At 44.7% G+C, this 14,741-nt stretch overlaps 1 protein-coding gene across 3 annotated transcripts; it reads right to left on the bottom strand.

Moving 5' to 3' along the window:
- Nucleotides 1-1,137: 1,137 nt before the first annotated feature.
- On the bottom strand, nucleotides 1,138-11,808 carry METTL21A (methyltransferase 21A, HSPA lysine). Of its 3 annotated transcripts, none has more exons than XM_032765108.2 (5): nucleotides 11,522-11,808; nucleotides 9,653-9,829; nucleotides 8,068-8,179; nucleotides 3,698-4,132; nucleotides 1,138-2,136 (listed from the first exon to the last, which is right to left on the bottom strand). In XM_032765108.2, exons 2-4 carry the CDS (start codon nucleotides 9,809-9,811, stop codon nucleotides 3,735-3,737), a joined length of 669 nt encoding a protein of 222 aa, XP_032620999.1. In that variant the 5' UTR covers nucleotides 9,812-9,829; nucleotides 11,522-11,808; the 3' UTR covers nucleotides 1,138-2,136; nucleotides 3,698-3,734. The 3 variants fall into 3 exon arrangements, with proteins under 3 accessions (XP_032620999.1, XP_032621001.1, XP_032621000.1); XM_032765110.2 differs by having other exon boundaries at nucleotides 3,816-4,132; XM_032765109.2 differs by lacking the exon at nucleotides 11,522-11,808 and adding an exon at nucleotides 10,249-11,322.
- Nucleotides 11,809-14,741: the final 2,933 nt, after the last annotated feature.

The following is a 14,741-nucleotide window of genomic DNA, read 5'->3' as shown; positions in this document are numbered from 1 at the left end:
GTGCTTGCCCTTTGATATTTGAATACTTTTGCTTTCTCGCCCGTATTTTTCCTCCTTTACTCTCGTCTTCATTTTCATGTCATCTTTTCCTGATTTTACTTTCTGTTTATTTTCTCCCCCATCCCCTTCCTTTTTCTAATCAAATTCTGTTTTAACTTGGTAACTTGTTTGTTCATTCATTGGTTAACATTACACATGTGCATAAGTCTTTGGAAGGCCGCGGCACTGGATTGTAAGCTCATTGGAGCTCTGACTGCTTCTTTCTGTGCGTCTCCATAGTGCGTAGTACAATGGGACCCTGCTCTTGCCTGGAGTTTCCAGGAACTACCACAAGACAAAGGATGATAGTAGTTGCTGTTAGGGAAAAGTAAGATGTGCTGGAAACAAAACAAATGGTAAACGGACTCGACCTTGTGTGGGGATAGATGATTTAGGGTGTGTTCAGGGTGAATGTATTGTCAGTTTGCTATGAAGACGAGGTAGCCCCTAGTCTCAGAGGGCAGAGAAGTGACAGTTGGAGGAGAAGAGGAAGGCAGTGGAGGGACGGAGGCAGGCAGTGGGCAGTCAGAGAGAGTGAGTCTGGGAGTAAATGCAGAGAAATAGGGTGTGGGGAGAGGGCAGCCAGAGAGACAGAGGGAAATGGACTGAGAGAAACCGAAAGTAAGTGCAGTGACTGAAATTAAGCGGGGCAGACAGACGGACAGAAGAAGGTTCTTTTAGTTTAAAGCTGGCTGGTCAGGTCAGTCCATGTTTGATGGCCAGTTCCTGATTCTCAGTTCTGGTTGTCTCCTATCATTAATACATGTGGTGCCAGAGAACTGGAATGGGAGAAGCAAAGATTCTTCCGATCCCATGGGTCTGGGCTAATGTCCACCCCTCCAAACGAGCACCACTGAAGTCAAGTCTATCCCTTCAGGAAGTCAGGAGAGCCACTTAGGGCTCAAAGACTGCCTTGAGCATTAGATAGGACCCAGTGAGTTATCTGGGGAAAGGGGAACCTTGAACTCACATAATAAAACAACCACCTATAAGATAATAGCCTGTGTATACAGAGATAGATCTATTTCTTTATTTAGCGGATTATACTGAGTTAAGTACACTTAGTAGTAAGTTATGTATATATATACATACACACCGCCCGGTTATAAATGTTTTTATTATATACATTCTTCATCTATTTAATGTTATTGGGGGTAGGTGGAATCCAGTTCCATTTGTTCCAATTTAAGTAAAATCCCTTTTATTTATTTTTTGAGAACCCGTTGTATTATCTTGGCTCTCTCCTGCCGGGTAAATTAGACCATCTCTGTGATGGACCATGACTAGATCTTGGTTGGTGGTTTTGGATGGGGTGACCCTCAGCTGTATTACAAATTATAAACATGATAACCCGACTCTGAGAGGTCTGTTGACAAAAAAACAAAACCCCACCCAGAAACAGCAATTCTCAAGGATAGTAGTCAAAATAGATGATTTAACCACATAAACAAGTTAGGGTAGAGAATCATAAAATTACAGAAATGTAGGGCTTGGAAGAGACCTCAAGAGGCATCTAGTTCAGTTCTATGAATTGAGACAGGACCAAGTAAATCTAGACTATTCCTGACAGGTGTTTGTCCAACCTGTTGTTAAAAACCTCCAATTATGTGGATTCCACAACCTCCCTTGGAAGTCTATTCCAGAGCTCAACCACCCTGATAGCTGGGAAGTTTTTCCTAGTCTCTAACCTAAATCTCCTTTGCTGCAGATTAAGCCCTTTACTTCCTGTCCTACCTTCAGCAGACATGGAGAACAATTCATCACCATCCTCTTTATGAGAGTCCTTAACCTATTTGAAGACTTATCAGGTCAGAATAATAGAAGCAGTTTCATGGCAATAATGTAACTGAGGTGGTGATGCTTGGAATACTATGCTGTAACTACGCTTTGAGACCCAAAGGCTGACTGTGTCTTTAAAAATCCATTTGTCTTGATCTCACAATATCCCTTCTTTTTGTGCATGTGTACACACACACACATGGGTGCACCAAGGAATGTTCACTCTCTGTGTGAATCCTAAAATTTCTTGCTCTAAAATCACCCTGCTATTTGGCATATCTTGCTATTGACAGGTCTTCAGTGTCACAGTTCCTACAGCTGGTGAGAAAAAAAGAAAATTTGTTTCAGTTTTGCAGAATTTTTTTAAAATGTTCATGAAATGTTTTTTGAAAACGTTCAAACTCTTGTTTGTTTTCCCCTCAATTTTTCTTTTTTGCTGCTGAGTGCAATAAAATGAACGGTGTCCAAGGCTTCAGATTTTTGGACACTTTTTTTCCTTTTTCTTAGTCCCGGTCTACACTGAACAATTAGACTGATCTAGCTACATCACTCAGGGTTGTGAAAAATTTCATGCCCGGAGCACCACAGTTAGGTCAGTCTACCTCCCGGAGCAGATGCAGCTAGGTCATCAGAAGGGACACCACACACCCTCCCTAGGAACCTGGTGGGAGTGGGAGGACCAGGGCTCATGCTGGCACCCTATAGTTTGGGGAGAGCAGGGATAAGAGGGAGGCAAACGCTCCACCCCATAGGACCTAGCTACCACTTTCTGTTGATGTAGGAAGCGTCCACATTATGGCACTACAATGGCATAGCTGCAGCTGGCCCTTTAAGGAGAGATGGGCCTCAGTTCTCCGGTGACAAGCCTAACTTGCCTCCCAGGTGAGAAAATGATTTTGGTCATGTGACTAAGTCAGGCCAAGCCTAGGAGTATATAAGGGAGAGGCCTGAGGGACACTAAGGAGTTGCTGGATAAAGAAGTCAACCAGCACACAGCCCCAGGATGGAGGACTCTGAGATCCCAGACTTGTGAGGTAAGTTACAGGCTGGGGAGGCCAAACTTTAAAGCCACAGTCGCAAGGAGGACTCAGACCCTAAATCTGAAGAAGAGTAGAAAGGAAGCTCTGTGGGAGTTGAATTATATTGAACAAATCAGACTCCAGGAGAAGAGGAATATTGTTTAAAGACTTTGCTTATGACTGAATTATTTTGGCAGAACTCAGAGGCAAACTGAGGCAGGGTGCCTATAGGGTTGTCCTAGGCCACAATAGAGTGTCCTGGGACAGTTACTTGACTCTACCCCATTTAGTTTACATTTTTCCACTTGAATATTTCAAAGATGAGGGAGCTTTGAAAAATTACAGGAAGGAAAGAGAGACACAATGAGGGGGGAAATAGAAGTGAAAGGAAAAACCCTCAACATCATTCTATTCTATTCGGTGGCAAAAATGGGGAGAAAAGAGGAGGAAAACCCCAAAATCTGATATTTTGAAAAATTTTCAACTTACAAGAACTAAAAGGAAATGTTCATTTTGAAACAAGAAAATTGTTTGTAATTTTCTGTCAAACAATGGAACAACCTTCATGAAATGATATATTCCTGCAAAACAACTGTTTTCAGTCAAACCCTATTTTTCACACGGAGTCTCTTGGCTGAAAAAGTTTAAACCAGTTCTAAAAATGACCTTTTCTAAACTCACTCAGTGATAATGAGAATGTTGACAATGAGTCTTATACATGAGAGGGGCGGAGCACACAAACTTCAAATGGGCTCAAATACCATGGCGACAGATGTGGCATAAGTGGCTAGATGGATCCTTTTGAAATTAAGCTAATCAGTACAAGTACAGTATATGCAGTAGAAATAACAGCAGCAAACCTTCAGTAGTGTTTGATAATAGAGAAAACAAATGCAGTCAAAAGTCTTCCTTGTGAATGCTCTTCTGTGCTTTGAATACACGTACATCCTTACTAGGATCGTAGTGGACCTCACGTACCGAAAATCGTCCCTTCAGCATCCCCAGGAAATTCTGATCCCGTTCATAGCGAATCCGACACGATAACAGAATAACAGTATGTTCTGAGCACAAGTGCTCCAGTGTCTGAAGCAGATCTGCAAAGGTGTCTTCCAGATAAATGATGTCTGCGCCCAGGATAAAGTCAAACTTTCCTGGCGAGAAGTTCCCCAAGTTTCTTCCCCACGTCAGTTCCTTTACCACAGCTCTCGGCTGGAGGTCGGGAGGTAAGTTAGCCTGAACGTTTGACTCGAGAAATTCCAGTGTGGCTTCCCTGTCTGTGATGGTGACATGAGCACCTGTGTGGCACAAGGCATGTAAGTCTCAAGACAAATAACTGATGTCCACTGATACAGCTTTTGGAATACAATGCTTTAAGGGAAGCAACCTCTAGTTCCCATTAAGAGTTAACAAAATTACTGAATAACAATGGAAATATTTACTGAGCTGTTTGATTTTAAATCAATTGACACTTGGAATATTTAGTTTAATGGTAAAAATAGTACTATCAGATCAAAATTGTTTTTGGAATGACTGTATTTCTTTTTAGAAAGACGGAGCCAATTGCTTTCTGTCTTTCTACTAGGAAATGACAGAATAAATGGTGGGAGGTTATTATAAAAAAGTCTCATCTGATTTTTGCCCTGGTGTAGCATCAGATTACCCCTAGGGACCCAGACAGAGCAGATGGGTAACAAAGAGCCTTAGCCACAGCTATTTTACTCAATGGATGTTTAAGTTAAAGGTTGCGATATTTCATTTGAATTGGGGCATAGTTTTAAACTATAATGGGGTTCAAAAGAAAATTAGATAAGTTCCTGGAGGATAGGTCCATCAATGACTATTAGCCAAGACGGTCAAGGACTCAACTCTATGCTCTGGGTGCCCCTAGCATCTGTTTGCCAGAAGCTGGGAGTGGACAACAGGGGTGGATCATTTGATAACTCCCTGTTCTGTTCATTGTCTCAGAAGCACCTGCCATTGGCCACTGTCGGAAGACAGGTTACTGTGCTAGATGGGCCATTGGTCTGGCCCAGTACAGTCATTCTGATGTTCTTATAGTTTAATAAATATTTGATTTTTTTTTAAACATAAGAACATAAGAATGGCCATACTGGGTCAGACCAAAGGTCCATCAAACTCAGTATCCTGTCCTCTGACAGTGGCCAATGGCAGGTGCCACAAAGGGAATGAAGAGGTAGGGCATGGATCACTTGATGATAACCTGTCACTCAATCCCAACTTCTGGCAAACAGAGACTAGAGACACCACCCTTGCCCATCCTGACTAATAGGTCGATCAATGGCTATCTTCCATGAATATATCTAGCTCCCTTTTCAACCCTGTTATAGTTCTGGCCTTCACAACACCATCTGGCAAGGAGTTCCAGACGTTGACAGTGTGTTGCATGAAAAAATACTGTCTTGTGTTTGTTTTAAACCTGCTGCCTATTAATTTCAGTTGGTGGCCCCTTGCTCTTGTACTATGAGGAGTAAATAACACTTCCTCCACACCATTCATGATTTTATAGACCTCTATCATATCCCCCTTTAGTAGCCTCTTTTCCAAGCTGAAAAGTCCCAGTCTTATTAATCTCTCCTCACATGGCAGCCGTTCCATACCCCTAATCCTTTTTATTGCCCTTTTCTGGACCTTTTCCAATTGCAATATCTCTTTTTTGAGATGGGGCGACCACATCGGCACACGGTATTCAAGATGTGGGCGTACCATGGATTTATATAGAGGCAATATGATATTTTCTGTCTTATTATCTAACCCTTTCTTGATGATTCCCAACATTCTGTTTGCTTTTTTGACTGCCGCTGCACATTGAGTGGATGATTTCAGAGAACTATCCACAATGTCTTCCAGATCTCTTTCTTGAATGGCAACAGTTAATTTAGACCCCGTCACTGTATATCTATAGTTAGGATTATGTTTTCCAGGGTGCATTACTTTGCATTTATCAATATTAAATTTCATCTGCCAGTTTTGAGATCCTTTTGTAGCTCTTCACAGTCTGCCAGGGACTTAACTACCTTGAGTAGTTTTGTATCATCTGCAAATTTTGCCACCTGTTTATCCCTTTTTCCAGATTTTTTATGCATATGCTAAATAGGACTGGTTCCAGTACAGACCGCTGGGGGACACCACTATTTACCTCTCCCCTTTCTGAAAACTGACCATTTATTCCTACCCCGTTTCTTTTCTTTTAATGAGTCATCAACCCATGAGAGAACCTTCCCTCTTATCCCATGACTGCTTATTTTGCTTAAGAGCCTTTGGTGAGGGACCTTGTCAAAGGTTTTCTGAAAATCTAAATACACTATATCCGCTGGATCTCCTTCGTCCACATGCTTGTTGACCCCCTCAAAGAATGCTAGTAGACTGGTGAGGCATGATTTCCCTTTACAAAAAACATGTTGACTATTTCCCAACAAAATATGTTCATCTATGCATCTGACAATCTTGTTCTTTATGATATTTTCAACCAATTTGCCCAGTACTGAAATAAGGCTTACTGGCCTGTAGTTGCCAGGGTCAGCTCTGGAGCCCTTTTGAAAAACTGGCATCACATTAGCTATCCTCCAGCCATTTGGTACAGAAGCTGATTTAAATGATAGGTTACAGATGGCAGTTAGTAGTCCTGCAACTTCACATTTGAGTTCCTTCCTTTCATTTCCATTTTAAAAGGAAGTCTGTCACAGTGGCTAGAATTTATGACTAAAGGGACATCTACACTATTTTAGTTCAATGAGATATGATCAGCATGGAAAGTTTAGGCAGTACACGAACTTATGTGCAGTCTGCACTAGATTATAGAATTGTGCTAGTTAACACATGTTAAAGATGACTTAAAATTTAAGAGTTGACACTGGAGCAGATCCTCCGCCGGGGTAAACTGTCATACCTCCACTGACTTCAGTGGGATCAGAGTCAGACCACTCCCCCGCCACTTCTACACTGATGTAAATTAGCAAAAGAACTCATTGGCCTAATGAAGCCAATGGTAAAACTCTCATTGACTACACTGGGTACAGAACTAGGCTAAACTGAATGCTTTTGAAAATCCCCACCTAGGACTCCAATCAAGTCCACCTACACAGATCCAATTGCAGGATCAAATCCTATGGCTACAGTGAAGGTAAGAAAAAAAAAAAAAGTAAGATGGAGGGAGTCTTCTTAGCATATATGCAACATGCCTCAGGTGGCACATGACCAGGATTCATCCCTGAATTTGGTCCACTGGCTGTATCATTAGCTTCCCCGGCTTGGACTGGGTACTGAGGGGGCATGCGACGTGAATGCTGATCCATGCCCCCCGCGGGGCGTGGGGAGATAATGTATTGTTAACACACACAGTGCAGAAAAGAAATTACAATTAGAACGAGTGAGTTTCCCAGATAAGAAGGCGCTAGTTTTAAAATGATCAAATACCGGCTGCTTTTCAAATGGAAAATAGAACTAATATTAGTTCATGTTAGTGGAATTGAGCCTCTGTCAAAAGTTGTCGGTGGTCAGGCAAAGGAGTCCAGTGCTACCTTTACTCTTAGTCTGTGCTACCGGTAGGGTGTCTAATGAAACTCTGAAACAATGAGCGAATACAGCAGGAAGCAAAGCTAGGGCTGTAAGATACCAGACTTATGACTGGCCCCACCGTTGGTCTAACAATGCCATGACTCACTAAACACACCCATTGCAAAGGGGAGACAGCGCAGCACCGTGGATGGGACATCAGACTAGTTCAGGAGACTTGAGTTCTGTTCCTGGCCCTGCCACTGAGTGATTGACAGAACTTGGGCAAGTTGCTTAATTGCTCTGTGCCTCAGTTTCCCTGCCTGCAAAATAGGGTTAATAATGTTTATGCATCTTTGTAAAGTGCTTTGCTATCTGTCGATGGAGCTCTCTACACAAAAAGTGAGGTATTAATAAAGGTGAAGGACATAAACACAGCATTTATTCCCTGGGGGAGAATAGCTACAGAAAAGAAGGGGATGCCATTGACCTCACCGCCATGGAAACAGCAGGCAGCCTTAAGGGGGTTCTACTATGAAGAAGCCTGGTGTAGCACCATCACCACAATAAATAATCCAGGAAGCTCTAAAGCCTGATAAAGAAGATAAGCCCCAGAGGAAACATCACAGTAACCCTCACATAGCTTGGCTGTTATCACAGCCCTGTCACCTAGTGTGTGAATTTTACGGCTGCACCAATTTCTTAAAGAAAAACTTACCCAATAATGTGGCCACTATTCCCAGCAATCCAGTTCCTGCTCCTAGTTCAATCACTGAGCGCCCTTGCAGATCAATACTTCCCATCTCCAGATAAGTACACAGGACTACAGCCTGAAACAAGAGACAACACTAATTAAGACTTGGGGATAATTTTAGTGATGCCAGACCACAGTATTTCTGACTGAAACCAGAAGAGAAGGTTGCAAGAAAGGTATGGACAATCAAGCACCTCAAGTCTACAGGTATACTTTGCCATCCATGTTATACAAAGGCTGATGGGAGGCAGAGAGGAATATCCAAACTATCAATCCTGCAAAGTAGGTTAAAATAATGACATGGGACTGTTTCTTCATTAAATCCAAAACACAACAGAAGGAAGCAGAAAAAGACATAGTTGCACTAAGAAAGGAAAAGCAGGATTTTGATGCAAAAATGAATGCAAAATTGCAGAACTGTTGAGATGCACCATTGCCCTTTATTGTATTTCTTACAACTTTCCAAAACCTTTCGGTTTAATCTTGGTACATGCTTGGCATGCTCTTCATAATGTGTGTGAAGATCAAGCAGTTGAGCATAATGGATTGAGAGCACTTCTATTTAAGTGCAAGTTAAATCCAGTGTGAACTACTGGTAAGCAAGTTCCCATACCCAAATCATGACTTCGCAAGATCACCTGCTATAGAAAATTCTGTCTCATCAATATCGGACTTATCCTTAGGAATGGAATGATAGCTGTGCTAGCGTATACGCTCCAATTAATACAAGCAGTTAAACTGCCAAACTCATTATTTATGATCAGAGAGAGGGCCATGATTTAGTAGTCAAAGCACAGGACTGAGACCCAGGTACAGCTAAATTCCAATACAAGCTCGACCACTGATGACTCCTGTGCTTCAGATTTTCTAGCTACTACATGATGCTACTTAACTATCTCATCAAGGTGGTGTGGGAATTAGTGGTTGTCCCATGCTTTGAAGATTAAAAGAGCTATGCAAATACTAAGTATTATTTTATTATTATTAAGACTTGGTCAAAAAAAATGGGAAAACAACCTTGTGATAAGTCTTGAAAGTGACCTCATTTCCCACAAAGTCTTTCATGTTTTTTTTCAAAATGTTAAACTTTCTATTGCAATAATTGTCAACATTTTTCATCTACCAAAAAATGGATTTTCTTACTGAAAACAGTTTCCAGTACACTAGCAATCCAACAACAACAAAAATCTAAAAATATTGAACATTTAGATCAAAGTATCAATTTTTAAATGTTGCAGAAAACTGTGCAAAATGGAAAGTTTTGATCATGCTGACAATGTACCATGAAAAGATTTTCTTTAAAAAAAAGAGTATTTTTCAATTGGGGGAAAAAACTCATGCAGAAAATTTGCAGCCAGCTCTCCTAGGCTGATGGGCATGTCATTTCACCTGTCTATAAAATGGGAATAATTGTACTGGCCTCCTTTGTAAAGAGTTTTGGGGGGTACTGATGAAAGGCACCACATAAATGCTCAGTATTATTAGGGTTTGGATTTGAAACAAACATGTTTTGCACAAATGGAAATATTTTTATTTTAATCATACATACTGCGTCCCATACGACTGCTGCTACACCCAGTTGCCTCCAGTTTTGTTTGATTTGGATTGTGTGGTTGGCAAAATGATACACAGATGAAGATTTATGGAACTTCTGCAATCCCCAGACCGCACTGTAGTCATAGGGAACCAACGCCATTTTATTATCCATCTATCAAATCTCTCTGACCTATGGAGCAAAGGAGAACAAGTCTATTTGAAACCTCAGTGAGAAAAGAACATCTGTTTTGTCCTCGCAAACTAATTTGGCTTGTTTTAAACAACATGAGGGAGATTCCAAATACTGTTTTGGATCCTACTGATTTGCTCATTGTTTAGCTACTGTGGAACAGCTTCAACAAGAGACTGAAGGAGTCTCACATGAGACTATCCCTTAGCTAGGTGGTTACGGCATTCACCTAAAAGGTGGTCAACTTCCTTCTCTCACTCAGATGGAGGGAAGATTTGAACGGGGGGTCTCCTACATCCCAGCTGAGTACCCTAACCTCTGGGCTAAAAGTGTTGGAAGACGGCACTCCTCTCCCTCCCTGTTTTGTGTCAACTCATGTGTAGGGGCTCATGCAGTAAGTGCTCTCTGAGAACACTTACCAGATAGGCCTCTCAGACGAGTTGGGCAGAGGAAAGCTGATACTCCCCAGTTCGGATCAGATGCATGTGTAAAATTCTTTGAATAAGATGGGAAGACAGTGTGACAAATGTGGAAGTGTTAAATCATGCTGGTATGTCATTCATGGGAACATTCATTAGTAAGAAAAGACTTAGGTGGCTTGGACGTGTCAAGCGAGTGCTGGACTACAGGATCCCGAAGAGCATGCTGTACTCTGGAGCTCGCGAAGGGTCTAGAAAGAGAAGCAGTCCGCTGCACAGATTTTGGGATGCTTGCAAAGAGGACTTAGTATCCTTTGGAATCGCTGTGGATGATTGGGAAAGGAATGCAGAGTGCCGCTCTGGTTGATGGAGTCAGCTTGTAGATGGAGCAAAGCACTGTGAGGTGGACTGGATCAAGCCTTGTGATGACTGGTGTCAGAGGAGGAAAGAATCAGTTGCTTGGATTCAGAGCATTGCTCGTGCGTGGGTGTGCCCTACTGGTGGATGGTACTGTCACTAGCCCACTGGACTCAGCAGCCATCAGGGAACTCACTGGCGCACACACCACGCCCTGTAAAGAGCGCTGGTACCACTGATTGACTGAACCCTCGGAGATGGCAGTCTACATTTCCTGCCCTAAACTGCCATGCATTCTGATGATGCTCAATCCCATATACTCCTGGGAATCACATCACCCACTCTTGGGAGTGGAACAAAGACAGTTTAATGCCACAGTGGGTTCAGACAGGGCATGAAGAATGTTACTGTAGCTAATGGAAGCTGCAGAAGGAAGTCAAGGAGAAGGTAAATTATCGCCAGCGGAATTTAGCCAGGACATTAGGAGTAATGCCAGTTACTAACTCCTGTAAGGATGCCCAGGTCTCGACCAAACCAGACATCAGTAAAGAAAACAGCGGGGCAAGGTGAGCTTAATCTGTGGAGCTTTGTAGTGCAAAGGAAATCTGTATCTAGCTGCTGCTAAGGCTCTGCCCGCGATGGGGACAGGGCCTGGCTGCGGAGGTGCCCGGGGGCTAGGGCAGTGCTGGGCCGGCCACGCTCGCTGCTAAGGGCCTTCTCCGCAGCGCGTGGAGCCGCTCCTGCGGCGAGCAGCTTGCACGGGGCGGTGCAGGCAGCGCCCCTTTCCCGCCCTGCACACGCTGGGGGGTGCGGCACTGGAGCCCATGCAACGAGCCCCCGGGGGAGCGAGGACTCTTTGCAGCCCCTAGGGCGCCGGGCTGTCCCGGCAGGAGCCGCCCCGGGGCCGGGCACTCACCGCCACCTCCTCGCTCCAGGCCGCGCTGAGTCCCGGCAACACCCGCCCCTTACGGGGGCGGTGTCGCTCCCTGCCCCGCCTGCGGCCGCCTGGCGTGCAGCGCGGGCTAGGCCCGCAAGGGTTAAAAGTGCTGCAATGAGTCGGGGGGCGGCCCAGGAGTCCCTGTCCCGCTTGGGGCCAGGCCCCCCGCCCCGCCCCATGAACTGCTTTCACCACAGTGGTGCAGCTGAAGCAATACAGCGCCGGTGTGTTGCCAGCCTTTACCGGTTTTCCCTTGAAAACACTCCGGTAAACAGAGTCACGGTTTTAGTGGTGTGGTGTAATATACACGACTTCCTATTTAACAGTAACGCCAGCTGGGCTGGAAAGATTTTCCTTCTGGATAGAAAGCGGGAGGTTTCCTGCGCTGCTGCAAAACTAGCTCTATGGGCTACACATGGGGAGAGTCTGAGTTTACAGAAAAATAGCAAACCCGGAACTAGTTTGAATCTGAAATGCCCGCACCGTATCCTACCGGAGTTGTCCTCTAATGCCTGAACTCCCCAGCCGGACTACAACTCCCTGATGCACCACAGTCTCCCCTATGGGGAGGCCATGTGTCAGACCAGCTGCCTGGCCATGGTGTATCATGGGAGATGTAGTCCGGCTGGGGGCCAATTGAGGAGGCAGGGAATATGAACCACGACGACCGCATTTTAGAATTAAACCATTAGAGGGGTTGTCCAGAATATTTCAGTTTGGGGCCAATAAATAAATAATCTGATATCCGGGGTTTGGGGTTTCTTTTTATTACAAAAAATCAAAATTTTCCCAGGTGCACAGATATTTTCTCTGAAACATTTTGTTTAGTCAGAAATCCAGTTTTCCGTCAAAATCTGTTTTTGACAGAAAATTTTCAGCCAGCCCTAAGAATGTGATTTATATATAATGTGGGCAGTGTTAAGATTTATGATTTCCTTAACTACCCCTTGCCTTGCTTTAAATAGCTTGAGTTTTGTAGAGGATGTGTAAGTACAGGTTGTTACTTAGCAACCTTCACCAGTTTTTAAAATAAAGGTTCTTTGTCTCTGGAACCTCTCTATGGTATTAGATAGGCATCTATCACCTTGATATCTAAATGCAAAGCAAATGTATGCCAAAAAAAATCAAAATTCCTGAGTGCTGTGTGGAAGTTCATTCTGCCTCTGCCTGGTTTCAGTTGTGTTTGGTTTGTAGGAAATCATTGGATGATTGGAAAAGCAGGCTTGCTTTATCTTTCGATCTGCATTTACACTGCTATGAACATGAGCTAAGCACCTGGAAGTTTTCATTACTCGTCTCTAAATGGTTCTTGGGTGACGATAGTTGACTATTACTGCAGCACTGAACTTTTGGCGTATCTTGGTCAAAGCATATCTCAGGACTGGAAGATGCTCCGCATAGTGGCTGTTTGGTGTAAACGTCTCTGCAGAGCTGTTTGTGTAGGGAGTGTCTGTTCATCTTACCCCGTTTCTGTTCAAACGCTACTTGTTTGGCCTAGGAAAGCAATAGGACCTGACATACTGCGTCTCTCTTTTTCCATCTTCAATATCTGGTTATGTGAAGCCTGATCCAAGTCCCGCTGAAGCCATTCGGTGTCTTCACATCGATTTCATTGAGCTGTGGGTCTGGCCCTTATGGCACAGACTAGGTCTATCTATCTCCTGACATGATACAGGATCAGATTCTTAAATGAGATCCTTCGGGCAGTGCAAATGAGACAGAACCTAGCTGTGAAAGGGCAGCAGGGAATTGGCTTGGTGTAGGGAAACTCCCTGTGACGTTGCACTCCACATGTTTATGGAAATATGCTTATGAGTGTAAATATAATGTAACTGGAATATGCTTTATGCAAAAGGTCTCTTGTAAGGTATCATTACAAAGCTTATAATCTATTGAATGTGATCATCCTGTTTGTTTGGAGGTATCATTCTTGTATCTGAAGCTAGAAATATGAAGTATTACTCTAAATTTCTATTGTAATTATGCAAAGTGTGGGCCATTAATGGTGGCTTAGAATCTTGATGGCTCCCATTAGCTAGAACAATTGGTTTTAAATGGCTCCGTTTACTTGTAAGCCTTCCTGTGTTCGCGTGAGTCAGGCCAATAAGAACAGGCCCGGCTCCAGGCGCCAGCCATGGAAGCTGGTGCTTGGGGCGGCAGATTCCAAGGGGCAGCTCCCCGCCCAATCCTTTTTTTTTTTTTTTTTTTTTCGCTTTGCTTGCTTCCGCCGCCCCTGCAAGTTTTTTCTTTTTGGTTTGCTGCTCCTGCTGCCCTGTAGGGGGCGGCAGCACAGAGGAGGGGAGCTGCTGGGAGCGGTGCCAGGTCTGCAGCAAGCCTGGCACAGCAGCCTGCCCCCCTGGAGCGGCGCGGAGCCCTCCCAGCAGGCAGCACGGCGGTCAGGGCTGCATGGCGAGTGCCCTGCTCAAGGAAGCCCTGGAGCCCCCTTCTCTCTCCTCCGCCCGCTAGCTGGGGTGTGCACTCCGCTGCCCGGGGTCTGCAGGGCTGGGAGTCCCCCTGCACCTGCCACCCCGCAGGGATTGTTTTTCTTTTTCTTTTTTTGTTTTTTCTTCTCTTTGCTGCTCCGGCCGGCAGGTTTCCTGCCCCTTCGCTGCTCCGGCAGGCCGGCAGATTTCGCCCCCCGACTTCCTTTGGTGCTCCTGCCGGCAGGTTTGTTTTGCCCCCTTGTCCCCCCTGCCCCTGCTTCATTGCTCTGACCGGCCGGCAGGTTTTGCCTCCCCTTTGCTGCTCTGCCCGGCAGGTTTGTTTCGCGCCCCCCTCCCCCTCGTCGCTCCTACCGGCCAGCAGGTTTGTTTCATGCCTCCCCCCTCTCCCTTGTCGCTCCGACAGGCCGGCAGTTTTCCTGCCCCCTCCCTTTGCTGTTTCAGATGGCTGGCAGGGTTGTTCCCCCCGCCCCTTCGCCGCTCTGGCCAAGCGGCAGGTTTGTTCCCCTCCTTTGCAGCTCCGGCACCCACGCAGGTTTTTTTTTGTTTGTTTGTTTTTTGCGCTTGGGGTGGTAGAAAAGACAGAGCCGACCCTGAGAAAGAATGGGCTTGGGGTGTCACAGGACATGTGACATGACACCTGCTACTGGAATCCATCTTAAACCTGGTCATTTTCCATTTAGAAGGAGGAGTGGGGACCCAGAGAGACAAAAGATTCCCGCCTTGTGCCAAAGCTATAAAAAGGGTTGAAACAGAAC

This window comes from Chelonoidis abingdonii, chromosome 10 (genome assembly GCF_003597395.2).
Source record: "Chelonoidis abingdonii isolate Lonesome George chromosome 10, CheloAbing_2.0, whole genome shotgun sequence".
Taxonomy (NCBI): Eukaryota; Metazoa; Chordata; order Testudines; family Testudinidae; genus Chelonoidis; species Chelonoidis abingdonii.
Note: the sequence above shows the minus strand (reverse complement) of the source record. Positions and strands in the feature narration are given on the sequence as shown.